General features: G+C 36.4%; 5 protein-coding genes across 6 annotated transcripts; all 5 read left to right on the top strand.

The window, feature by feature from the left end:
* The first annotated feature begins 186 nt into the window (after positions 1 to 186).
* On the top strand, positions 187 to 1,501 carry LOC17875328 (60S ribosomal protein L32-1). The gene is made up of 4 exons (XM_006281232.2): positions 187 to 273; positions 395 to 497; positions 955 to 1,136; positions 1,234 to 1,501. The coding sequence occupies exons 2-4, from the start codon at positions 408 to 410 to the stop codon at positions 1,361 to 1,363; spliced, it is 402 nt and encodes a 133-aa protein (XP_006281294.2). The 5' UTR covers positions 187 to 273; positions 395 to 407; the 3' UTR covers positions 1,364 to 1,501.
* Positions 1,502 to 1,703: 202 nt separating this feature from the next.
* Positions 1,704 to 3,819, top strand: LOC17876814 (pentatricopeptide repeat-containing protein At5g46460, mitochondrial). The gene has a single exon (XM_006281942.2). The coding sequence runs from the start codon at positions 1,704 to 1,706 to the stop codon at positions 3,792 to 3,794; it is 2,091 nt and encodes a 696-aa protein (XP_006282004.1). The 3' UTR covers positions 3,795 to 3,819.
* A 207-nt stretch (positions 3,820 to 4,026) lies between these two features.
* On the top strand, positions 4,027 to 13,743 carry LOC17876438. The gene is made up of 13 exons (XM_006282323.2): positions 4,027 to 4,521; positions 4,598 to 5,711; positions 5,800 to 6,105; positions 6,213 to 6,599; positions 6,930 to 8,018; positions 8,130 to 8,162; positions 9,202 to 9,683; positions 9,781 to 10,897; positions 11,040 to 11,336; positions 11,444 to 11,848; positions 11,930 to 13,072; positions 13,189 to 13,359; positions 13,499 to 13,743. Exons 1-12 carry the CDS (start codon positions 4,049 to 4,051, stop codon positions 13,195 to 13,197), a joined length of 6,855 nt encoding a protein of 2,284 aa, XP_006282385.2. The 5' UTR covers positions 4,027 to 4,048; the 3' UTR covers positions 13,198 to 13,359; positions 13,499 to 13,743.
* Positions 13,744 to 14,697: 954 nt separating this feature from the next.
* On the top strand, positions 14,698 to 19,047 carry LOC111830524 (disease resistance protein RPS6-like). Of its 2 annotated transcripts, XM_023782779.1 has the most exons (7): positions 14,698 to 15,172; positions 15,266 to 16,382; positions 16,469 to 16,774; positions 16,889 to 17,296; positions 17,492 to 18,619; positions 18,724 to 18,761; positions 18,843 to 19,047. In XM_023782779.1, exons 1-6 carry the CDS (start codon positions 14,703 to 14,705, stop codon positions 18,754 to 18,756), a joined length of 3,462 nt encoding a protein of 1,153 aa, XP_023638547.1. In that variant the 5' UTR covers positions 14,698 to 14,702; the 3' UTR covers positions 18,757 to 18,761; positions 18,843 to 19,047. The 2 variants fall into 2 exon arrangements, with proteins under 2 accessions (XP_023638547.1, XP_023638545.1); XM_023782777.1 differs by having other exon boundaries at positions 18,724 to 19,047.
* A 1,039-nt stretch (positions 19,048 to 20,086) lies between these two features.
* Positions 20,087 to 27,148, top strand: LOC111830522 (disease resistance protein RPS6-like). The gene is made up of 7 exons (XM_023782774.1): positions 20,087 to 20,642; positions 20,878 to 22,006; positions 22,094 to 22,402; positions 22,491 to 22,895; positions 22,996 to 24,177; positions 24,261 to 24,328; positions 26,977 to 27,148. The coding sequence occupies exons 1-6, from the start codon at positions 20,173 to 20,175 to the stop codon at positions 24,267 to 24,269; spliced, it is 3,504 nt and encodes a 1,167-aa protein (XP_023638542.1). The 5' UTR covers positions 20,087 to 20,172; the 3' UTR covers positions 24,270 to 24,328; positions 26,977 to 27,148.
* Positions 27,149 to 27,205: the final 57 nt, after the last annotated feature.

Below are 27,205 nucleotides of genomic sequence, written 5' to 3'. Positions count from 1 at the left end.
ATTGCCATTTCATATAAAAAAGATTTAAAAAAGTTAAATTATTCAATTTAGCGTATATATTCATCTTTTCAAAAACTTAAGATCCAACCGTTGATTGTCCGTTTAGAGTAACTTAAAGATCCAGCCGTTGATTCTATCAACCAATCTCTGATCTCTAACGAAATTACATTTTTGTCCATAACACCGAGAAACCCTAGTATATGTTTATATAGCAAACTTCAGTCTTAAAAAAAACACCCTTTCACAATAGCGGCGGAGGAAGTTCTCATCACCGTAAGCTCTCTCTCGCTCTTTCACGCTCCCTTAATCACATCTTTGTGTTTAGTTTGTGTGTATAGATCAATTGATATCAATGTTTCTTCTTACGCTTCTGTACCTTTTGGTGATTTTGTAGAGAAGGAGTAAAAATGGCGGTTCCGTTGCTTATGAAGAAGGTCGTGAAGAAGAGGTCTGCCAAGTTCATCAGACCCCAGAGTGATCGCAGAATCACCGTCAAGGTATATCATCTTTAATCTCTTTTTCAGTTTTATAGATTCAACTTTTTTCATAAGTACTCGTGTCTTTTGGTAGTGAGAAAAAAATTATTGATTCTACTGTATCATCATTACCTCTTAGTCTTAGAATCTTGATGATGATTAGCATCTTTTATGTGACGTATAGTTTTAGTTCTTGTTTAGTTTAATATGATTCATTAGGACTATGAGACTTTGCATATGTGAAATGCCCTGTGGTATCTGGTAACCAGAATTCTAATTCTGTTTCTGGTTACTTCGTTTATATACGGGCAGAAAGTGAATCTCCTACAGGTCTTGCGACACGGTTTGCTTAGATTTGATAAGCTTACTGTTACTTTAACCCTGTAGACATTTCTCAGAAAGCTTGATTTGATTCTTTAGTGATATGTTTAGCTTGCATTCTCTCTGATGATTCTTTTGGCTTGTGTTTGTTGTTCAGGAAAGCTGGAGGAGGCCTAAGGGTATTGACTCTAGGGTGAGAAGAAAGTTCAAGGGTGTCACCTTGATGCCCAATGTTGGTTACGGTTCTGACAAGAAGACCCGTCACTACCTCCCTAATGGATTCAAGAAATTCGTTGTTCACAACACTTCTGAGCTTGAGCTGCTCATGATGCATAACAGGTAACTATAATGCTTTGTTAGTTTTAACCTCAGAAGAATGTGAGAGATTCTTGAGCATATTCTCATTGATGTGTCTTACTTTGGACTTTCTTCTCAGGACTTACTGTGCCGAGATTGCTCACAATGTCTCAACCAAGAAGAGAAAGGCCATAGTGGAGAGAGCTTCTCAGCTAGACATCGTTGTTACCAACAAGCTTGCTAGGTTGCGTAGCCAGGAAGACGAGTGAAAAGCCCTTATCTGTAGTGTTTTACTTTTTATTTATCGTCTGACTATTTTGGATTACCTTCTTTTTGCGTTTTGAAGATTTTATAACTTGGGTTCTCGTTTTATGATATGATTAATTCAGAATCTACACAACGTAAAATATGAATCGAATCTTTGATTTATTACAAATTTTGTCAGACCCTCGAAATGAAACATAGCTAATCTCATAGAAAAAAATCATTACATCGTCTGACCAAATTAGCAGACAGTGATACATAAACATGGCAGTTCAAAACCTCTACGTTGTTTGTGGCTATTTGGCTTTATAATAATTGTTAATCACTGATGAGACCGTTACAAGTATGAGGAGTCGCGCAATTTTACAACGATTCAAGTTTCGAGCTTTCTCCATTTCGTGCTTCCATGAGAAATGGTACAGGAGCTTCTCAGTTGCTAAGGAGTCTCAGAGTCGTGAAGTTTTGATATGTAATCACTTGTTGAACCGAAGACTCGATGAGGCTCGAGAGATTTTCAATCAGGTTCCATCACCTCATGTGAGTCTTTACACCAAGATGATTACGGGATACACGAGGAACAATAGATTGGTTGATGCGTTGGATATGTTCGACGAAATGCCTGTGAGGGATGTTGTTTCCTGGAATTCGATGATCAGTGGTTGTGTAGAGTGTGGAGATATTGATACTGCAGTGAGGCTGTTCGATGAAATGCCTGAGAGAAGTGTGGTTTCGTGGACAGCAATGGTGACTGGGTGTTTTAAGTCGGGTAAGGTTGATCAAGCGGAGAGATTGTTTTCTCAAATGCCTGTGAAAGATACTACAGCGTGGAACACAATGGTTCATGGGTATTTACAGTTTGGTAAAGTAGACGATGCCTTGAAGTTGTTTAAGCAAATGCCTCGGAAGAATGTAATTTCGTGGACAACTATGATCTGTGGGTTAGACCAGAATGAGAGGAGTGGAGAGGCTCTGGATTTGTTCAAGAACATGTTGCGTTGTTGCATAAAATCGACTTCAAGAACTTTCACTTGTGTAATTACCGCGTGTGCGAATGCTCCAGCGTTTCATATGGGTATACAAGTTCATGGCTTCATCATCAAGTCTGGTTTTTTCTATGAAGAATATGTATCTGCTTCGCTCATAACTTTTTATGCAAACTGCCAAAGAACAGATGATTCTCGGAAGGTGTTCGACGAGAAGATTCGTGAACAAGTTGCTGTGTGGACTGCTCTATTGTCAGGTTATAGTCTGAACAAGAAGCACGAAGATGCTTTAAGTGTATTCTCCGGTATGTTTAAAAACAGTATATTACCAAATCAATCAACATTTGCTAGCGGATTAAACTCTTGCTCTGCTTTGGGAACATTGGATTGGGGTAAGGAGATGCATGGAGTTGCTGTGAAGCTTGGTTTAGGAGCTGATGCCTTTGTGGGTAATTCTCTGGCTGTGATGTACAGTGATTGTGGAAACGTGAACGATGCCGTTTCAGTGTTCACAGAAATCTCCAAGAAGAACATTGTGTCATGGAATTCCATTATCGTTGGCTGCGCGCAGCATGGGCGTGGAAAGTGGGCGTTTGTCATATTTGGTCAAATGATTCGCCTAAACAAAGACCCAGATGAGATCACTTTCACTGGCTTGCTCTCTGCTTGTAGCCATTGCGGGTTTCTACAGAAAGGAAGAAAGTTGTTCTATTACATGTCAAGCGGACTAAATTATATTGATAGAAAGATTCAACACTACACTTGTATGGTTGATATTTTGGGAAGAAGCGGGAAACTGAAAGAAGCAGAAGAACTTATCGAGAGCATGGTTGTGAAACCTAATGAATTAGTTTGGTTGGCTTTACTTAGTGCTTGTAGGATGCATTCTGATGTAGACAGAGGCGAGAAAGCTGCTGCAGCCATCTTTAATATGGAGTTAAATTCAAGCGCTGCTTATATCTTATTGTCAAATATATATGCTTCTGCTGGTAGATGGTCGAATGTATCGAAATTGAGAGTTAAGATGAAGCAGAAGGGGATAATGAAGAAACCCGGGAGCAGTTGGGTTGTGCTTAGAGGGAAAAAGCATGAATTTTTCTCAGGTGATCAACCACATTGCGTGAGAATATATGAGAAGTTGGAGTTTCTGAAAGAGAAGTTGAAGGGACTTGGCTATGTTACTGATTATAGATCTGCTTTACATGATGTTGACAATGAACAGAAAGAAGAGATGTTGTGGTATCACAGTGAAAGGCTTGCTATTGCGTTTGGGTTGATTAATACAGTTGAAGGAAGTACAATCACAGTGATGAAAAATCTACGTGTTTGTGAAGATTGCCACTCAGTGGTTAAGTTGATCTCAAGAGTTGTGGGACGTGAGATTGTTTTAAGGGATTCAAGTCGGTTTCATCATTTTGAGGATGGAACGTGTTCTTGTGGGGATTATTGGTAGAAAAGTTAGTTGGGAAAGTTCAAACTTTGACTATATGCAAAGTGACTTGGAAAAGTGACTTAAATCCCATTGGTAGAAATAAAAGTCATGGACCAGTCCAAAAGAGGAAATTTCCGTCAAGTTGCATCAGAAAAATCCAAGAAACAATGCTGCAATTGCTAGGTACCTCTCTGAAATTTGCAATTTTTAGGGTTTCATAACAACTATGCTAGCTCTCCCTTTTACTCTGAAATTTTCCAGAGTCACCTCTCGTTATGGCTTCTTCTTCTTCTTGCTCTTCTCGCAATTGGTCATTTGACGTTTTCCCGAGCTTCAGTGGAGAAGATGTCCGCAACACATTCCTCAGCCACTTATTAAAGGAACTGGATAGGAAACTGATTATTGCTTTCAAAGACAATGAGATCGAGAGAAGCCAGTCACTCGATCCTGAGCTTAAACATGCTATTAAAAATTCCAGAATTGCAGTGGTGGTTTTCTCCAAAAACTACGCCTCTTCAAGCTGGTGCCTTAATGAGCTGCTGGAGATCGTGAATTGCAAGAAAGTGGTTGACCAGCTTGTGATACCCATTTTCTATCATTTGGATCCTTCCCATGTTAGAAAACAGACTGGAGACTTTGGGAAGATCTTTGAAAAGACATGCCGATATAAAACAGAGGTCGAGAAAATCCAATGGAGGGGAGCTTTGACCGATGTAGCTAATATCCTTGGATATCATACTGTGACCTGGTACGACGTAAATACCATTTCTTTGTTATTTAACAAACATGTTTGTGAATGGGTTATGGGTCTTTTTCCTTATTAGGGATAGCGAAGCAAGCATGATCGAAGCAATCGCCAATAATGTTTTGGATAAACTAAATCGATCTCCATCACATGATTCTGAGGAGTTTGTCGGAATTGAAGATCATATCACAAAGATGATTTCATTGCTGCACTTGAAATCCAAGGAAGTGAGGATGGTTGGGATATGGGGTTCCTCCGGAATTGGCAAGACTGCCATCGCAAGAGATCTATTTCGTCGCCTCTCTCGTCAGTTTCAAAGTAGTGTTTTCATAGACAGGGTTTTCATATCTAAGAGTATGGAAGTTTACAGTGGAGCTAATCTTGTTGACTATAACGTGAAGTTGCACTTGCAAAGGGCCTTTCTAGTTGAAATCTTAGACAAAAAAGACATAAAGATAGATCATATAGGTGCAATGGAAATGATGGTAAAGCATCGGAAAGCTCTCATTGTTATTGATGATTTAGATGATCAAGATGTGCTAGATGCTTTAGCAGGTCAAGCTCAATGGTTTGGAAGTGGGAGTAGAATCATTGTGGTTACAAAAAATAAGCATTTTCTAAGGGCCAATAGGATTGATCACATTTACAAGGTCTGTCTCCCATCTAATTCCCTCGCTCTGGAGATGTTTTGTCATTTTGCTTTTAGGAAGAGGTCTCCACCTGATGGCTTTATGGAGCTTTCTTCTAAAGTTGTATTGTGTGCTGGTAATCTTCCTTTGGGTCTGAACGTATTGGGTTCAAATTTACGGGGCAAAGACAAAGGGTACTGGATAGATATGATGCCAAGGCTTCGAGGTTTGGATAGAAAAATTGGGAAAGCACTAAGAGTCAGCTATGATGGATTAAATAACAGAAAAGATGAAGCAATATTTCGTCACATTGCATGTATTTTCAATGGTGAGAAAGTCAGTGACATCAAAGTGTTACTAGCAACTAGTAATTTGGATGTTAATATCGGGCTCGAAAACCTCGTTGATAGATCCCTCATCTGTGAAAGATTCAATATTGTGGAGATGCACTCTTCATTACAAGAAATGGGAAAAGAGATTGTCCGTACTCAGTCCAATGAGCCTGGAGAACGAGAATTCCTTGTGGATTGGAAGGATATTTCCGATGTACTTGAAGATAACACTGTAAGTTTTTCCTGCATAAATTTTACTCTATATGATTAATGAATGTCATTTATTTGGTTTTCTCTCATATTTATTATTATAATTTTAGGGTACAAAGAAGGTTTTAGGTATAGCATTGGAAATAGATGAGACTGATGAACTGCATGTACATGAGAGTTCCTTCAAAGGAATGCACAATCTCCTCTTTCTAAAAATTTATTCTAAGAAGTTGGACCAGAAGAAAGAAGTTAGATGGCAATTACCAGAATGCTTCGACTATTTGCCCCCTAAACTTAGATTATTGAGGTTGGACAGATACCCATTGAAATATCTTCCTTCTAACTTTCAACCTGGAAACCTGGTTAAGCTTCAAATGCAGCAGAGCAAACTCGAGAAGCTGTGGGAAGGAGTTCATGTAAGTTTTTAGTAGTACTAGAATTAATATCTAGTTTTGAATGCCTGTTTTGCCTTTTGGATGGCCATCCTTTCAAGTAATGTGTAATTTAGGTACATATACTTTAGTCACTTGCAGGGCTCAGGAATATGGATTTGCGGGGATCCAAAAACCTGAAAGAAATCCCAGATCTTTCCATGGCCACTAATCTTGAGACACTTAAACTCAGCAGTTGCTCGAGTTTGGTGGAACTTCCCGCCTCTATACAGTACCTGAATAAGCTGAATGATTTGGACATTTCATATTGCGATCATTTGGAGTCTCTTCCCACTGGATTCAACCTCAAATCTCTCTATCGTCTCAATCTCAGTGGATGCTCACGGTTGAAAAGTTTTCTTGATATATCAACCAACATCTCATGGTTAGATGATATAGGTCAAACATCGAGTAAGGAAATTCCCTCTAACTTGCATGTAGAGAACCTCGATGAGCTTATATTGTGGGAAAGAGTGCAGGTATGTACCTTTGCTAATATTTTCTCAAGCTTGGTTGAATTTCTTGAATGCTGTGAAAATATATCTTTGATGAAGAAATTAATTAAATTGTGTATCCCTGGTGAGTATTAAATAGGTATCTATTTCCTAATTGAAATATTAGTACAGGTCGATGTAAATTCATAATGAAACAACAATTAAAGGATGCAAATTTATCATGGAATTTTGTTGTCAATAGAAAATGATTTATGTTTGGATATTTAACTGGAGTGTTAAACTTAAAAGCTACAGTTTGTAAATGAGTTTTAACATCACTAAATTGTCTTTCCTTTGCTTTTTTTTTTTGTTTAGCAGCGTACACCTCTCATGACCATACTTTCTCCCACTTTGACGAGGTTGACTTTTTCGAACAACCCAAGTTTGGTGGAGGTTCCTTCTTCAATCCAGAATCTCAATCAACTTGAGCATTTGGAAATTATGAACTGCAGAAATCTGGTGACTCTTCCTACTGGAATAAACCTCGAATCTCTCATTACAATTGATCTCTCTCATTGTTCTCAGTTGCGGACTTTTCCTGATATCTCGACCAGCATCTCAGATCTCAATCTAAGCTACACAGCGATTGAAGAGGTTCCGTCGTGGATTGAGAAATTTTCTCTCCTCTGTACCCTAGATATGAATGGATGCAGAAATTTACTATGTGTATCTCCAAACATTTCTAAACTGAAACTTCTTGAGAGAGCTGACTTTTCAGACTGTGGGGCATTGATTGAAGCTAGTTGGAATGGTAGTTCAAGTGACATGGCCAAGTCTCTTCCACCTGATTATTTCTCATTGGTCAAGCTCAACTTCATCAACTGCTTCAACTTAGATCTAAAGGCTCTTATTCAAAACCAAACATTTTTCATGCAACTGATACTATCAGGTGAAGAAGTGCCTTCATATTTCACTCACCGTACTACTGGGACCTCTATCTCTCTGCCACACACCTCTCCCTCCCAATCATTCTTCAGCTTTAGGGGTTGCATCGTGATTGATGTGGAATCTTTTTCCAAAATCTCTGTTTCATTCGACATCGAAGTATGTTGTCGGTTCAAAGACAGACTGGGGAACGACTTTGATTCTACTGATTTTCCAGGATACTTCATAACAACGAAGTTGGGTGCTCATCTGGTTATCTTTGACTGTTATTTTCCCTTAAACAAAGATAATACCTTTCTGGCCAATCAGTTTAGGTACGATCATGTGGATATACAGTTTCGTCTCATGAGTGACAACTCTCAGCTCAAATTAAAAGAATGTGGTGTTCTACTTTCCAAAGACGGTCCATCCCTGGATAGCCGACCTCTGGATTACCAACCTTGTAATCCAAATATTCCCCCAGGTGTTTGTGGAGATAGCATTGTAGAAAGAAAGAGCCACTCGACTACAATGCGGATGGTAAGCATTTGGCATAAATTGTATGTAGTTAACTCTTAATATCCCATAATTCATTGTGAGGACAAGCAGAAAAGTATAATACCCTTATAGTTGAGTGGATGTTTTCTGCAGATGAGGATGAGAAGACTACTGAAGAAACTACTGAATTACTAGACAGCCAATCCGCAAGGTGCATAAGAGGATGTCTTATATTAGGTTCATTTAGGACCTCCCCTTACAATATTCCTTCTCAAGAAACTTCGACCATATCATATAAGGTAACCCAAGAATCTCATATAATGTTAGGTACATTATGGTTGTTTAGATAACCGAAACAAAGGATGATAACTAAAATAGTGATGCAACCTGTAATATGTAGATCCACATTCCACAGCGTGTAAAATATCTTCTTGTAACACACATCTTAATTATGAGTTAAAGGTGATTATTGATATAACTCATTTCATTATCATATGTTTGTTTTTCATGTTCCATTTGCCAAAACAGAGTTTTGGGACTTGAGTGCTGAACATTTGCCTTGTAGATTAACTCGAGGTGAATCATTTAATCCCTTTACGTTTTCTACCACAATTCATATCATACATAATATCATGAGTTTCGATCGCATTAAACCTCAAACTTTAGTGTTAAACGTATTTTGGTATCATGAAATATCACCTTCAAATGCACAGACATCTTTTAATTTTCTCGAAGCAAAAAGGTGTGGTCTGGACATGTACCTTACTTTGTGATCATACTGGGTAAGTGGAATATTGTCAATCGTCCACTGGTTCTTCAATATTGATTTAGAAACTTAAAGCAACCACTCAAAATGAGTGATGTGATGATCATACAGAGGAAGTAAGATTTGAGTTGTGTCTTTATTTGAAAATTTGGTAATGTGAGTGGATAATGGATCAACCACTACGGCTACCAACTTGCTCTAGTTTATATTTTTATTCCGTAACACGGAGGAAAATTAATTAATGCTAATCAAGCTTGAGGCCTTAGGGGATACATCAATATTTATTCAAAAGTAACAAAAGGTGAAAAAAAAAAAACAAATATATTCAAAAGTATAAACAAATCAGAAGAGACTTAAGATGGACTATTAAGTCAACAATATGGTGCTGACACCAATCTGCACAGACTTCATTCATAGCAACGTCAGTGAGCCCTCATTTCACAACCTCAATCGCCAAAGTTTGATCCTTTCTCTATGGCTCATTCATCTTCTTCTCGCAATTGGTTATACGATGTTTTCCCAAGTTTCAGTGGTGAAGACGTCCGTGTAAGTTTCCTAAGCCACTTTCTCAAGGAGCTAGATCGGAAACTGATCATTGCTTTTAAAGATAGTGAGATTGGAAGAAGCCGACCGCTCGATCCAGAACTTAAACATGGGATTCGGGAGTCCAGAATCGCCGTGGTCGTGTTCTCTAAAAACTACGCTTCTTCGAGTTGGTGTCTCAATGAGTTGTTGGAGATCTTGAAATGCAAGAAAGAGTTTGGTCAACTTGTGATTCCCATTTTCTACGGTTTGGATCCTTCACATGTGAGGAAACAAATCGGAGACTTTGGAAAGATCTTTCAAGAGACTTGCAAGAACAAAACAGAGGAACTGAAAAATCAGTGGCAGAAAGCTTTAACCGATGTTGCTAATATCCTCGGATATCATTCTGTGACTTGGTATTGTTTTTTTTTTTTTTTTTTTTGTATCATTATTGCATATATTTATCTTGAATAAATGTTTTCATGTTTGTGACATTATCTTTGTTTTTGTTAGGGGTAACGAAGCAAAAATGGTTGAAGAGATCGCCAATGATGTTTTGGGTAAACTGCTTTCAACTACAACGAAGGATTCTGAGGTTTTTGTTGGCATTGAGGACCATATAGCTGAAATGAGTATGTTGTTGCAATTGGAAGCAGAGGAAGTGAGAATGGTTGGTATATGGGGTTCTTCAGGGATTGGTAAAACTACCATTGCAAGGACTTTGTTTAGCCGACTTTCTCGACACTTCCAAGGTAGTGTTTTTATAGATAAAGCTTTCATACGTAAGAGCATGAAAATTTATCCTAGAGCCAATTCAGACGACTACAACATGAAGTTGCATATGCAAGGAAAATTTCTGTCTCAGATTCTAGACAAGAAGGATGTAAAAGTAGATCATTTAGGTGCAGTGGGAGAGAGGCTAAAACAACAAAAAGTTCTTGTCATTATTGATGATTTAGATGATCAACTTGTGTTAGATGCCTTGGTGGGTCAAACTCATTGGTTTGGGCGTGGGAGCAGAATTATTGTGGTTACCACAGATAAGCATTTTTTAAGAGCACATGGGATTAACCATATCTACGAGGTCCATCTCCCATCTAGACAGCTTGCTCTTGAAATGTTTTGTCGATCTGCTTTCAAGCAAAACTATCCACCTGATGGGTTTATGGAGCTTGCTTCTGAAGTTGCATCGCTTGCCGGTAATCTTCCTTTGGGTCTTAATGTTTTGAGCTCATATTTGCGGGGTAGGGAGGAAGAGGATTGGATGGATATGATGCCAAGGCTTCGGAAGAGTTTGGACGGAAAAATTGAAAAAACACTAAGAGTAAGCTATGATGGGCTAAACAACAAAAAAGATAAAGCAATATTTCGTCACATTGCATGTCTCTTTAGTGGTGAGGAAGTCAATGATATCAAGTTACTACTAGCTGATAGTGAGTTGGATGTTAATATCGGGCTGAAAAACTTGGTCGATAAGTCTCTTGTAAAAGTAAGTGATGGAACTGTTGATGTGCACGGTTTGCTACAAAAAATGTGTAAAGAGATTGTTTGCACACAGTCCAGTGAGCCTGGAGAACGTGAATTCTTGGTGGATTCGAAAGATGTTTGCAATGTACTTGAAAATAACACTGTAAGTTTCACATGCTTCTTTTTACTCTCTATAGGACTAAGAACATGTATCTTAGGAAAGAAAAGATTAAAAATTGTCACTTAGGAAACGATGAATTGTATGCATTTGTTAAGCTAATGGTTTTTGTTGATGTTGTATCCAGGGTACTAAAAACGTTCTTGGCATATCATTAAATATGGATGAGACTGACGAACTGCATATACGTGGGGATGCCTTCAAAGGAATGAGTAACCTCCTTTTTCTAAACTTTTTCTCTAGTCGGGAGAAAGAAGTACCATTGCACTTATCAGAAGGTTTTGGCCAGTTTTCCCCTAAGCTCAGATTACTATATTGGGACGAATACCCTTTGAAATTCATGCCATCTAAATTCCAGCCTCAAAACCTTGTTAAGCTCCAAATGTGGAAGAGCAAGCTCGAAAAGCTGTGGGATGGAGTTCATGTAAGCTATTAGTAAAATAGTATTGGGATTAGAATCCTTGTTTTACTTTCTTTTTTTTATAAAAATGAAAATCCTTTCAATTGATGTGTATCTTACTTATGCTTCAGCCACTTATAGGGCTTAAGGAAATGGATATGTACGCCTCCCATAACCTGAAGGAAATCCCTGATCTTTCTATGGCCATTAACCTCGAGAAACTTGATCTTAGCCATTGCTCAAGTTTAGTGGAACTTCCTTGCTCTATTCAGTATCTCCAAAGATTAAGGGATTTGCAGTTGGCTTACTGCAAGAATCTAGAGACTTTACCCACCGGAGTTAACCTCGAATCTCTCTATAAACTTAACCTCAAAGGCTGCACACTGTTGAGGAAGTTTCCTGACATCTCAACCAACATGTCAAAACTCTATATTGACAAAACAGGAATAGAAGAAATCCCCTGTAATGTGCATCTAGAGAATCTCTATGATCTAAAGATGCGGGGAATGAGTGACAAACTGTGGGACAAAGTTCAGGTATATATGTTGTACTAGTTAATGCCTTGATAATGTAAGTTGTAACATCTCTAAAATGTTTTTTTCTTTTTGCTGGTTCAGCCACTCACACAGCTCATGACCATGCTGTCTCCCTTTTTGGAGAGATTAGTCCTTTCGGATATCCCAAGTTTGGTGGAGCTTCCTTCTTCCTTTAAGAACCTCAATCAACTAGAAGATTTACGCATTACAGACTGCAAAAATCTAGAGATTATTCCCATGGAACTCAAGCTTGAATGCCTTACATCTCTTGATTTTAAAGGATGCTCAAAGTTGAAGACATTTCCTGATATCTCAACCAACATCTCATGGCTTGATCTAAGTAGAACAGCGATCCATGAGGTACCTTGGTGGATCGAGAAATACTCTAGTCTCGAGCATCTGTTGTTGAATGGATGCAACAACTTACAAAGTGTTTCCATAGAACTATCTAAACTCGAACATATTAAGGAGGTTGAGTTTTCAGACTGTTGGGCATTGACTGAAGCTACCTTGAATGATATTCCAAACGCGTTGCCATTGGCAATGCGCAAAGCCTCTTTCAAATTTAACAACTGCTTCAACTTAGATCAAGAAGCTTTACTTCAGCAAGAATCAGTTTTCTACAAGTCCATACAATTGCCAGGTGAAGAAGTGCCTTCATACTTCACTCACTGCTGTACTACTGGGACCTCTCTCACCAATATCCCTCTGCTTGAGAGAGCTCCCTCTCAACAAGTCTTTATATTCAGGGTTTGCGCAGTGGTTTCCAACTCTGCGCCAAGATTTGGTTCCAATGGAGTAGATATCCAAGTAAACTGTCGGTTCAAAGGCCGATTTGAAAACAGCTTTGATTCAGTTGGTGAGCCACAACGGTTTTGGGTACCTATGAAGGATAGCCATCTGCTTATATTCGGATGTTGTATCCCTCTAAACAAAGATACAAGTGCTCCTCTAGCTCAACTGAACTACGAGCATGTGGATATACAGATCCATTTAGGTAATACACGTATATATTTAGAGGGACCAAAAGCCCCTATCTCTAACTTCATGTTAAAAGGATGGGGTATACGACTCTTAGAGGACTGTTCATCACCAGAGAATCCAAACAATCTTCCACAATATGTTTGTGAAGCCGAAGAGCACAATATGGGGTATGAGACTGAACGCAGTGAAGAGTCTGTAGACAGCAATGTCGAGACAGAGAGAAGCAAGAAGCGAATGCGGGTAAGCATTAAGCATGAGTTATAACAGATACAAGTTATATATCTCCTAACCCTTTTTGTAGGATCAATCAAATACTATTTTCATATAACAGATCACTAAATTTATTTCTTTTGCAGATTGTGTGACAGGACCACTTGTGAAACCTCTTTTGTAGTTACCCTGCCTCCAAAGTCTGGATATTGAATATATACAAGACATTACTTTGAAATTTGAATATTGAAATGAATAGCTATTTCCAGTTACAATGGAACAGAAGCAGACAAGGAGGACATGTAGAGAGTTTAAAGGTAATAAATAGACATGTACAGAAGCATTTAAGTTATAAAATAATGATTCAATAGAGTACTCTTCTACTGTCCAAAGAGCTGTTCAGTTTATTTTTGCTCCTCAAGATAATAAATTGTTGATGAGAACGTATTTTTCCAGGCCGTGAGTTTGGAGACAGCAATGTAGAGAGAGACACATGGAGAAGGCAAGAAATTAACAAAACAGGGGCAAGAATGAGTCTTTTAAGCTAGAATGAGTTATGATTTGTATTATCTCTGCCTGTGTTAGGTTCAATTTAACAGAAAATTTTATAAAATCAGATTGGTGTATATGCTATACAATACTTGTAACGTAAGACAAAAGTCATAAGAAACAGAGTAATGAAACAAGGGTAGCTTCTTGCACAAGCTTTCTTCCTAACCCTAAACAAAAAAAAAAGACTGCATATCTAGGCTGAAGGGATTTACAACAAAAACAGAAATGAATGCCTCTGTTTCCGGTAAGTTGAAGCCATCCGTCCGACTATTTGTGTATAGCTAAGCTAGTGGTAGTTTATTATTATTCTTTTGTAAACTCAATAGATAAGTCTATTCAATAATATTTTGAGGACTTATTGCTGAACTAAAATAACATATATCCAACAATTAATCAAATCTGTCTCCACTTGTAATTCTTTAGTAGGATTTTCTAAATAAAAGTGATGCTTCATTTTTAAATTAAATAGTACTCAATAGTTGAGAACAGACCACAAACTAATCATATTCACTCTATTTTATTTTAAGTGATATTTAAAGTTATTACACACAGATTAAGTAAACATATATTTTTTCCATTTTCCATAAAAAATCTATTAAATACAATAAATATAACCAATGAAAAAATATAATGTATAATATGATTGGTCAGAATTTATTAAATACACCAAATATTTGCATATTTAAAATATCACTTAAAATAAAACAGTTTTTTTATATAAAAAAAATATCATTTAAAATAGATTAAAGGAGGTATTATTTTAAATCCTTTTGCTTTAACGATGCATGCATGAAACTACCCAACCACTAATGACGGTTGCTTTGGGTTACTATATTATTTCCATAATAACGACGAAAACATGATTTGACTTACTTATTATTTTAAGCTTCTCCTCTCACAAAATAACTTCAAATCAATGTAACAACCATGCATGTATTAAAAAAATTGGATCCACCAATGGCTAGTTTTGCTCTCGTAGTAGAAGACTCGATTGGTATCAAAAAGTCTCCGTTAAGTGGTCACGGGACTCTATAAGCTTCCTTCTCCTTTCCATATAAAAAATTCACATATACATCTCTAAGTGTTTCTTGAAACATTTTCTATCTTGATGGCTCTTTCTTCTTCCTCTTCATGCAATTGGGTATACGATGTTTTCCCTAGCTTCAGTGGGGAAGACGTCCGCGTTACTTTCCTCAGCCATTTTCTTAAAGAACTTGATCGGAAATTAATCATTGCTTTCAAAGACAGCGAGATCGAGAGAAGCCAGTCGCTGGATCCTGAGCTTAAACAAGCGATCAGGACTTCAAAGATCGCGGTGGTTGTGTTTTCAGACAAGTACGCATCATCAAGCTGGTGCCTGGATGAGTTGCTGGAGATCGTGAAATGTAAGGAAGAATTGGGTCAAATGGTTATACCGGTTTTCTACGGTTTAGATCCATCTCATGTCAGGAAACAAACCGGTAAATTCGGAGAGGCTTTTGCAAATACTTGTCAGAGAAAAACAGAGGATGAAACAAAACTTTGGCGGCAATCGTTGACCGATGTAGCAAACGTCCTTGGATATCATTCTCGAAACTGGTAAACCTTTTTTACATATTTATAGACCTTGACATGTAACAATTGATACTTATTGTGTAATGTGTTATAAATGGTTTTCTTAAATATTGCTAGGCCTAGTGAAGCAGAAATGATTGAAGCAATTGCCAATAATGTCTTGGGGAAATTGAGTTTCTCTCCATCAAAAGATTTTGAGGACTTTGTTGGAATGGAAGATCATATTGCAAAGATGAGTGTACTATTGCATTTGGAATCTGAGGAAGTGCGGATGGTTGGGATATGGGGCTCCTCAGGAATTGGCAAGACTTCCATTGCAAGAGCTTTGTATAATCAACTCTCTCGTCGGTTCCAAGGAAGTGTTTTCATAGACAGAGCATTTGTATCTAAGAATACGAGTATGTATGATAGTGCCAACCCGGACGATTATAATATGAAGCTGTATTTGGTAAGCAGTTTCTTGTCTAAAATTTTAGACATAAAGGACATAAGGATAAGTCATTTAGGTGCAATGGGAGAGATGCTAAATAACCGGAAAGTGCTTATCTTTATTGATGATATAGATGATCAAATGGTGCTAGATACTTTAGCTGGTCAAACTCAGTGGTTTGGACGTGGGAGCAGAATAATTGTGATTACAAAAGATAAACAATTTTTAAGGGGCCATAAGATTAATCATATTTATGAAGTCTGTCTCCCATCTAAGGAGCTTGCGCTTAAGATATTCTGTAGATCTGCTTTTGGAAAAACCTCTCCACCTGATGGTTTGATGGAGCTTGCTTCTGAAATTGCATTGTGTGCAGGTAATCTTCCTTTGGGTCTTAAGGTTTTGGGATCGTATTTACGGGGTAGAGACGAAGAGGACTTGATTGATATGCTGCCAAGACTTCAAAATGGTCTGGATGGTAAAATTGAGAAGACACTACGGGTCAGCTACAACGGATTAGATAACCAAAAAGATAAAGCGATATTTCGTCACATTGCATGTCTTTTCAATGGTGAAAATGTCAATAACATCAAAATGCTACTAGTAGGCAGTGGCTTGGATGTTGATATCGGGTTGAAAAACCTTGTCGATAAGTCTCTCATACAAGTACGAGACGAAACTGTTGAGATGCACTCTTTACTACAAGAAATGGGTAAGGAGATCGTCCGTGCACAGTCTAATGAGCCTGGAGAACGAGAATTCCTTATGGATGCAAAAGATATATGTGATTTACTTGAAGATAACACTGTAAGTTTTGCCGTGCTCTATTTCGTATAGTATCTTACGTACTCTAATCATGTCATATATGAATTATATTCAAATTATTATTACAGGGTACCAAAAAAGTTTTAGGTATAACATTGGATATGGATGAGATTGATGAATTGCATATACATGAGAATGCCTTCAAAGGCATGCGCAATCTTCTTTTTCTAAAAGTTTATACCAAGAAATGGGATAAGAAGACAGAGGTGAAATGGCACTTACCGGAAGGCTTTAACTACTTGCCCCACAAACTTAGACTATTAAGGTTGGATGGATATCCTATGAGATATATGCCTTCTAAGTTTCAGACCGAAAATCTCGTTAAGCTGCAAATGTCGGGGAGCAAACTCGAGAGGTTATGGGATGGAATTCATGTAAGATTTATACAAATTATAGCATCTTTACTATGGATATTCATGTCAGGATGTTTCATTTTTGATTTTTGGTTGACTTGCCTTTTAAGTAATATATATCTTCTTATATTTCAGTCACTTGGAGGGCTCAAGGTCTTAGATTTGCAGGGATCTATAAGTCTAAAAGAAATACCAAATCTTTCTATGGCCACCAATCTCGAGAAACTTGATCTATGTGGTTGCTCAAGTTTGGTGGAGCTTCCTTCTTCAGTTATGCATCTTAATAAATTAGAGAGATTGGAGATGGGAAATTGTGAAAATCTGGAGACTCTTCCAACAGGAATCAACCTTCAATCTCTTTTTAGGCTTGACCTCAGTGGATGCTCCAGATTGAAAATTTTTCCTGATATCTCAACCAACATCTCATGGCTCTTATTAAGTGAGACAGAGATTGAGACAATCCCCTCTGACTTGCGTTTAGAGAAGCTTCATCATCTTAGCATGCGTAAAATGAAGAGTTCGAAAATATTCGGAAGAATTCAGGTATCTACTTAACCTTATATATTCTTAACACTGAGAGCCACTTTCTGTTCCAGTTGTCTCAGCATACTCAATGAAAGAAATATGTTTTACTTTTAATTAATCATTTATATATTCCCCTCCACCATATCTTAAAATATGCAACAAAACATAAATATATAGTTTCATCTAAAATTGGATTTTTTTTTTTGGGTTCAGCCACTTGCACCTCTCATGATCATGATGCCTCACTCTTTAGTGTGTCTGCATCTTGAGGGTATCCAAAGTTTGGTGGAGCTTCCTGCCTCTATTCATAATTTCACTAAACTTGGACGTTTGGGAGTTAGAAATTGCATATATCTGGAGACTCTCCCCACTTGCATCAACTTCCCATTTCTTTTTGAACTTGATCTCAGTGGATGCTCACGGTTGAGGACTTTTCCTGATTTCTCAACCAACATCAACGATCTCTATCTAGAGAGAACAGGGATTGAAGAGGTTCCTTGGTGGATTGAGAAATTCTCTAAGCTCGAACGGCTATGGATGAGTGGATGCAAGAAACTAAAATGTGTATCCCTACACATTTCTAAACTAAATCTTCTTAATTCAGTTGAATTCCCGGACTGCGGGGCGCTGTCTGAAGCTACCTGGAATGATAGCTCAACAATGTCAGCAGACAATATTCACTTTCCTTTTCCGGACAATTTAATCAACTGCTTCAACTTCCACGTGGATCAAGAACTTACCTTTGATCATCCAAATCGTCACAAGTTCCTGATATTGTCAGGTGAAGAAGTGCCGTCCTATTTCACTTACCGCACTACTGGGACATCCTTCACCAATATCCCTCTGCTTCACTCCTCTCCCTCTCATCCCTTCTTCAGGTTCAAGGTTTGCGCCGTAGTTGATCTCAAAACTTCTCTGTGCCATGATTGTTTTACAATTGGCATCCATATATCTTGTCGGTTCAAAGGTAGACTTGAGAACCATTCTCCTTTCCCTTATCAAGTTAAGTTATATAGACGTCACAAGTGTATCCACCTTGTTATATTCGAGTGCTCTTTCCCTCTAAACGAAGACAATGCTTCCCTACCTGAAGTGAGCTACGACCACGTTGATGTAGAGTTTCTTTTTAGTAACTGGGATGACTCAACGTCCGAGTTAATAGAATGGGGTATACGACTCTCTGATGATTCTTCGTCGCTAGAGAACCGACTTAGTGATGGAACTACTCTTCCAGATGTTTGTGAAGCTGATGAAGACAATATGATGATTAATGAGACTGAACATAGCGAAGAATCTGGAGACAATTATGAAGAAACAGAGAGAAGCAAGAAGCGTGTCCGGGTAAGCATTAAGCATGTACTGAAAACATAATACTTCATATCTCACAACTCGTTTTCAAGGTCACTAAAAAACTATATTTCGTGATCCTGTTTCTTTTTTTGCAGATTACTGAGGAAGAACATGGGATGTCCCTTTAATTAAGGTATACCATCAAGTTATATATTGTTTTATTATTGAAATTGTGACGCTGTGTGTAAAAATTCTCAACCTACTCTCTCAACAGTTCGTAAAATCAAAGGCTTGTGCAGTGGTTTAAGCTGAATCTATCTCCATAGATTATATAATTTATTCAGTATCCATATATGTTGTCAGTTCATAAACAGACTCGGAAACCATTTTGACTCCGATGATTCGTCAGAGTACTTCACGAAAGTGTAGTCAACTACTTGTATTTGATTGGTGAGCTTGTAAATTATGTATCGTTTAGAGCCATGTGCAGAATATTCGAATCAGTTATTGTATTTGTATACTACACAAATTTGTAGTGTGATACACAAGAAACAGAGTAAGAAAAAAAAGTACCTTCTTACACACGCTTCCTTCGGCTAGTGAAGATGAAGCCGAAGCATAAATGATAGAATAAGGAGCCAAAGTTTCTTTGTTTATGTTTTTAATTTATTTTAAACAGTACTTATCATCTTACATGACCTTTTGAGGACTTTTTTTAAAGCAAAGATAATATTATACTATAATATTTTAATGATTTTTTCTTTAAAGAAATTTATCAACAATGTTTCATCATATGATTAAAGTAAGAATTGACAACAAAGATAATTATACTAATTCCAATCCCCTATTCTTCCACGAAATGTCTTCTCTCTTTTCAGATACAAAAATCCAAAAACACTCACATATGATCTTATCAACAACTATGGCTAACCTACTTGGTCTGGTTTAAAGTATTATGCATAAATCTAAAAAGTTGTTAAGGATAATAAATCTTAATCCTACGAGAAAATGTAGAAATTCATAGCATATAGCTTTGATTGTTACCAATCAGTGCATCACATTAGAAAACGCTATTATGATATTATGCGTTACCAATCAATGCCCTTAACAACAGTTTTTATATTTTATGCATAATGTTTTAAACTAGAGCAGGTAGGTTAGGGATAGTTGTTGATAAGATCATATGTGAGTGTTTTTGGATTTTTGTATCTGAAAAGAGAGAAGACATTTTGTGGAAAAATAGGGATTGGAATTAATATAATCATCTTTGTTGTCAATTCTTACTTTAATCAGCTGATGAAACATTGCTGATAAATTTCCAAATAAAAACATAATTTAAATCCTATAGTATAGTATGATCTTTGCTTTACAAAAAGTCCTCAAAAAAGTCATGGAAGGTGATAAGTACTGTTTAAAATATATTAAAAAGAAAAACAAAAAACTTTGTGGCTACTTGTTAAATGCTGTGTGAAATGTGAATTAGCCTTATTATCACAACTATGACGAGGAAGACGACGATGAGTCTTTAGTTTCTTCTCTAGATCTGTACTTCTTTACCCGAAACTAAGATCGTTCCTTGCTTTCTCTGGATATTTTCCTTATTCATGTCTTCTTCATCCTCCTTGTATCGCAACTGGCGATATGATGTCTTCCCGAGCTTCAGAGGGGAAGATGTTCGCCAAACATTCCTCAGCCATTTTCTGAAGGAGCTAGACCGTAAGCTGATCAGCGTTTTCAAAGATATGGAGATGGAGAAAAGTCAATCCCTAAGTCCTGTTCTTGAACAGGCCATAAAGGACTCGAGGATCGCTGTGGTTGTGTTATCTCAAAAATATGCATCTTCTAGCTGGTGCCTTAACGAGTTGCTGAAGATCATGTATTGCAAAGAAAAGCTTGGTCAACTTGTGATACCAGTTTTCCACGATTTGGATCCTTCCCATGTCCGGAAACAGACCGGAGATTTTGGAAAGTTTTTTGAAGAGACATGCCACAACAAAACAGAGCATGTTATAGGATCATGGCGGCAAGCCCTGACTGATGTAGCAAATCTCGGCGGGTTTCACTCTCAGAACTGGTAAGTCTTTACTTAATCATTACTTTTGTTTGTTTTAACTTGAATCTATATTCATATCTGACACTAAGGCCATGAATGGGTAAAATCTTCTTAAAAAGTGATTTCCTAATTTTTAGGAAAACCAATTTTGTAAAATCTTGGCAACACATTAGATTTTTAAAAAAACTAAACCCAAATCTACCTAAAATGTGTATCCCTAATTGTTGCTTGTTTTTTTTTTTATCATTATTTTCAGGGAAAATGAAGCAAAACTGGTTGAAGATATCATCACTGATATTTTAAGGAAACTGAATGTAACTCCATCTAAGGATTTCGAGAACTTTGTCGGGATAGAAGACCATATCGCAGAGATGAGTTCAATATTGGCCTTGGAATCTATGGAAGTGAGGATGGTTGGGATATGGGGAACTTCAGGAATTGGCAAAACTACCATTGCAAGAGTTTTGTATAACCAAATCTCTCGACACTTCCAAGGTAGGATTTACATAGACAGGGGTTTCATATCTAAGAGTAAAGAGGATTACATTAAAGGGAACCCGATAGACTATAACATGAGGTTGCACTTGCAACAGAGTTTCCTCTCTGAATTATTAAATATAGAGGGCATTAAGGTAGATCACTTGGGTGCCGTGAGAGAGAAGCTAAACCATATGAAAGTTGTTGTCTTTATTGATGACTTGGATGATCAAGTGGTGTTGGATGCCTTGGCGGGCAGAGATGAATGGTTTGGTCCTGGGAGCAGAATCATTGTGATTACAAAAGATAAGCGTCTTCTAGAGGCTCATGGGATTGATTATATTTACAGGGTTGGTTTGCCATCTGAAAAGCAAGCTCTTGAGATGTTTTGTCGATCAGCTTTTGAGCAAAAGTCTCCTCCTGATGGTTTCATGGAGCTCACTACTGAAGTTGCAGCTCGTGCTGGTGGTCTTCCTTTGGGTCTTGAGATTCTAGGTAAAGTTATGAAAAGGCGGAACAAGGAGGACTGGATGGATATGTTGTCGAGGCTTCGAAAAACTCTGAACGGAGATATTGAAAAAACACTAAGAGTCAGTTACGATGATATAGATAGCCGGGAAGATAAAGCTATATTTCGTCACATCGCGTGTTTTTTCAACAGAGTGGAAATCAATAGATTCAAATCGATGCTTGCCGATAGTGAGTTGGATGTCAGCCTAGGTCTTACGAACCTAGTTAACAAGTCCCTCATAAGTGTAAAACCATTAGGGAGTATTAATATCGCTGATATGCACTGTTTGGTGGAACAAATGGGTAAAGAAATCGTTTGTGCACAGTCTGATGAGCCTGGACAACGCGAATTCCTAATAAATTCAAAGGATGTATGTAGTGTACTTGAAGATAACACTGTAAGATTTTTTGTTTCTCCTTCTACAACTCTTTTTATAAGATCACAAGTTAGTCTTATAGATAATTACTGATTCATATATTTTCAGGGTACTAAAAACGTTTTAGGTATATCATTGGATATGAATGAGATCGATGAATTGAGGATAGATGAGAAAGCATTCAAAGGGATGCCCAATCTCCGTTTTCTAAGGATCTTTAGTGGTTCATGGGATCGGGAAAAAGAAGTTGAATTGGAATTACCGGAAAGATTTGATTATTTTCCTCGTAAACTCAAGTTATTGAGTTGGCCAAGGTATCCGATGAAACACATGCCTACAAATTTTCGTCCGGGAAGTCTGGTTGAACTCAGAATGCCCAATATCATGATACTTGAGAAACTATGGGAAGGAGTTAAGGTAAAGACTAAAGAGTGAGAGGTCTATGTTATATATTTCCCATTATTGATGTGTATTTAAATATGATAATCTGATTATCTTTGTTCAGCCGCTTACATGCCTCAAAGTTATGGATTTGCGGGGATCAAAAACTCTGAAAGAAATCCCAGATCTTTCAAAGGCAACCAATCTAGAGACATTGGATCTTTGCGGTTGTTCAAGTTTGGTGGAGGTTTCCTCTATTCAATATCTCAATAAGCTAAAGAAGTTGGATATGTCTGGATGCAGTAATGTGAAGACTCTTCCCACTTTAGTTAACCTCCAATCTCTTAATAGCCTTGATCTCAGTAAATGCTCAGAGTTGATGATTTTTCCTGATGTTACAACCAACATCGTATGCCTCAATCTAGACGAAACAGCCATTGAAGAATTCCCCTATAACTTGTGTCTGAAGAAACTTGATAATCTTAGCATGCTGAAAATTAAGAGTGGGAAATTGTGGGAAAGAGAGCAGGTATTATATTTAACATAACGCTTTTAACTCACATTTGAGTTCATTACATTTAAATTGTCTAAAATTTTGTTTTTGTTTTTCTCTTCTTTGGGTTCATCAGCCACTTAGACCTCTCATGGCCATGCTTTCTCCCACTTTGACGAGATTGCATCTCTCGGATATTCCAAGTTTGGTTGAGCTTCCTTCTTCTATTGGAAGTTTCACTAAGCTTGATCAATTGACAATTAGAGATTGCATAAATCTGGAAATTCTTCCCACCGGAATCAACTTTCAATCTCTCTATATACTTGATCTCCGGGGATGCTCACGGTTGAGGACTTTTCCTAATATCTCAACCAACATCTCCTATCTCTTTCTAGCACGAACAGGGATAAACGAAGTTCCTCGGTGGATCGAGAACTTCTCTAAGCTCGAGAACCTAAATATGGAGAGCTGCAAAAATTTAATACGTGTATCCCTAAACATTTTTAAACTGAAACATGTTATGGTTAACTTTTCAGACTGTTGGGCGTTGGGTGAAGCTAGCTGGATTAATGATAGTCCAAGTGACGATTTTCTCTCCAAGTTTCCAGTCCCTCACGAGGCTTTCTCTTCTCTCCCGGATAACTATTTGAAAAACATCGGGTTCAATTTCACATGCTTAAATTTGGATCCAGAAGCTATCCTTCACCAGCCATCAATTGCCTTTAACACTCTCAAGATGTCAGGTGAAGAAGTGCCATCATATTTCACCCACCGTACTACTGGAACCTGCACCTCTCTCACCAATATCCCTCTACTTGCCACACACCTCTCTCAACCATTCTTCAGATATAGGGTTTGCGCAGTGGCTATTTTCGACACTCCAGTGCCTAAATTTGGTGTCAATGGGTTATATATACATGTAACATGTCGGTTCAAAGACAGATTTGGGAACAGCGTTGATTCATGTTGTTTGCTACATCACTTCGCGACGACTAAGAAGGATAGTCATCTGTTTATATTTGATTGTCGTATCCCTCTAAACAAAGATGATGTACAGCTAGGTCAACTGAGCCACAATTTCGTAGATGTGAAGATTCATGTAAGTAATCATCGTGAATCTACGCCTATATTAAAAGGATGGGGTGTACGGCTTTTAGAGGACTGGTCATCAGCGGAGAACCAACTTGGTAATTCAGACACTCTTCCACATGTTTGTGAAGCTGATGAAGACAGTATAGTTAATCATCAGACTGAAGACGATGAAGAGTCTGTAGACAGTAGTAATGTAGAGACAGAGACAAGCAGGAAGCGAATGCGGGTAAGCATTATGCATGTACTGAATAGTTACATATTAATCTTTCAATTAATTTGTTTTGATCATTGGATTTATTTTGTTTGCAGATCACATGAAGGACCACTCAAGACACCTCGTACGTGCCATGGCTCTAGCTATAGAGCGACATTTTCAGGTGACCCAAAACACTCCTAAACCATCTCATTATAGTTCCATAGGGCGTAGGAGCATCTTAATTAGGAATCCTTACAATAGCTTTGTGCCACCGATTCAAAGAGTTGGTTTCAATATGTGATTTTATACAATGCCCTCCACTATCTATTTTGATCACTAGAGTAATTTTGGACTTCCATTTCAATATGAGTAATCTTATGAATGAGTGATTTTAATAGGTTGACTAGATTCGGAGCCGCACGTACGTGCGGGATTGATTTCAAATCTAAAATTTGGTATTAGATTTTGACATATATTACTTACATACATGATTATATTTGTAACCGTAACTTTTAGGAATGTTATTAACATTTATAATCAAACCCGTACCAATTCAATATTTTTTTTATTAGGTTAAACAAAAAAAAGTTATACGGTTTGGTTTAATTAAAGACAGCTGTACATTAAAACAAATAGTAAAAGAAATGTGGTTTGTCAATTTTTGGACCAAAACTTTCTCCCGTGCATCTAAAATATATCATAATTTCCATCTCATAACCATTTTAATTATTTACCCATTTGAGAGTGTATATTTTAGTCAAACATATAAGAAAATAGGTCAACGATTTAGACTTACACATAAATATAAGGTTTTTTTTAGATATATATATTCTCTATATCATTTATAACATAAACTAATATTGGTTTGTTTTCATAAAGTTTGTGAATGTTGGATCGACATGATAGCAGACCCAGACCCAGATTGAGTGTGAACTGTGAGCTATCAAACATAATAAAAACAATAATAATAATAAAAACATCTGATCCCTGATGGACTAAATATATTTGTCAATTGGATCAAACATGTCCGCTATGCATGTTCCACACTAAAAATATTTTTAACCCAATACATTTTCTGTAATCCACATTAGTAAATAATATGTTCGCATATGTTATTCTTAAATTCACGTTACCCAAAATTTGTGTCCCTATATTCTATCAGGAATAGTTTAGATGATATTTTTTATGTTTCAAATAACCCGTACATGTTATTTCATATTCCAATATTTGGAATAAAGTTGAATAATTAAAACTAAATATAAAAATTCAAATTTCATGTTCATGTATCATACATGTTATTTGATATTTGAAAATTGAAATTGAACTTAGTTTCTTGATTTTATGATTGCTTTCGAAAACAAAATTTGTTATTAAATTTTGAAATATATTATGTATATACGGGAGTATGTTTGTAAACGTAACTTTTAGGAATGTTATTAACATTTATAATCTAAATCAGTACCAATTCAATATTTGATTTAAAAAAAAATTAGGTTAAACAAAAAGAACGATACGATTTGGTTTTACTAAAGACAGTTCTACATTAAAAAATAGTAAAGATCTATAGTTTTAATTTTGGGACATAAGTCGTGTCCCATGCGTCTTAATATGTCATGTTTTTCCATCATATAAACATTTTAATTATTTACCCATTTGACACTGTATAATTTAGTCAACCAAATAAGAAAATAGGTCAACGATTTAGACTTACACATAAATGTAGGGTTGTATTTGTAGATATATTTATTCGCTATATCATTTATAACATAAACTAATATTGGTTTGCTTTCATGAAGTTTGTATTTGTAGATATATTCATGCATGTTCCACACTAAAAATATTTTTAACCCAATACGGATTAAAATATTTTGACCCGCAAAAAATAAATTTTCTTGTAATATACATTAGTAAATAGTATGTCTCCATATGTTCTTCTTAAATTCATGTTACCCAAAAGTTTTGTCCCATATTCTATAATGAATAGTTTAGATGATATTTTTTATGTTTCAAATAACCCGTACCTTTTATTTCATGTTCCGATATTTGAAATAAAATTGACAAGTTAAAACTAAATTTAATAATTCAAATTTCATGTTCATGTATCATACATGTTATTTGATATTTGAAAATTGAAATTGAATATATTTTCTTGAATTTATGATCTCCTCATTTCTCATCATGTTTTTTATGAAAAATAGTTTGGGTAATATTTTATTTTTTCGAATTACCCGCTCCCGTCTCGTACCCATTATTTCCAATAAGATAAGATTTGTTTATAAATAACCCAATTTACATGCTATCAAAGAAATATACTTACAAATTATAAAATAATTGTCCTAACGTAGAGACTTAAACGTTCCAAAGTTGACTCTTACCAAATTAGTGAATTTTTGATAGTTCAAATATTACTACCCATTTTTTGGCTTATAAGTGTTAAACCATATATTATTTTGAGGTAAAAATAATTACAATTATGGACTACCTTTAACGGTGTTCTTTAATTGCATTCATAATTTTTTTTGTTCCTATAATTACGTTATTTTTTTAATTAGAAATATCTATATTTTAGGTGATATTAATTAATATTGTGTGCACATTTGATAAGTAAACATGGTTAATTAATTTATATTTAAACAATTCAAAATATGGTTAATACATTTAAAATCGTATCTGTTAAGATTCAGATTATGAAGTTTTGTATTGCTAAATATTTAAAAGATCTCAAATATGGTTAGTATTTTATTGATTGAGCTGTTATATAGTATGTGCTAATTAATAAAGATTTTGTTTTTTAACAGATTTTTCTTTATATTGATTTTTTTTTTGCAGGAAATTAGTTGGGAAGATCCAAACATAAGATTTTGACAATTTAAAGATCCAAATTTTTTAAAAACAATATTGAATAAATATGTTTTTAAGGGTGTTTGACTACAAATTTGGGTTTACATAAAATGTAATTAGTTTCTAAGATTATTTAATTTTGAAAAATTTGATGATATTATTAACTATGTTGTATATTTCTCCACATTGTATGCTATATAGAATTTGATTAGTCGCT

The sequence above is a fragment of the Capsella rubella genome, unplaced genomic scaffold (genome assembly GCF_000375325.1).
Source record: "Capsella rubella cultivar Monte Gargano unplaced genomic scaffold, Caprub1_0 scaffold_8, whole genome shotgun sequence".
In the NCBI taxonomy this organism is placed as follows: domain Eukaryota; kingdom Viridiplantae; phylum Streptophyta; class Magnoliopsida; order Brassicales; family Brassicaceae; genus Capsella; species Capsella rubella.
Note: the sequence above shows the minus strand (reverse complement) of the source record. Positions and strands in the feature narration are given on the sequence as shown.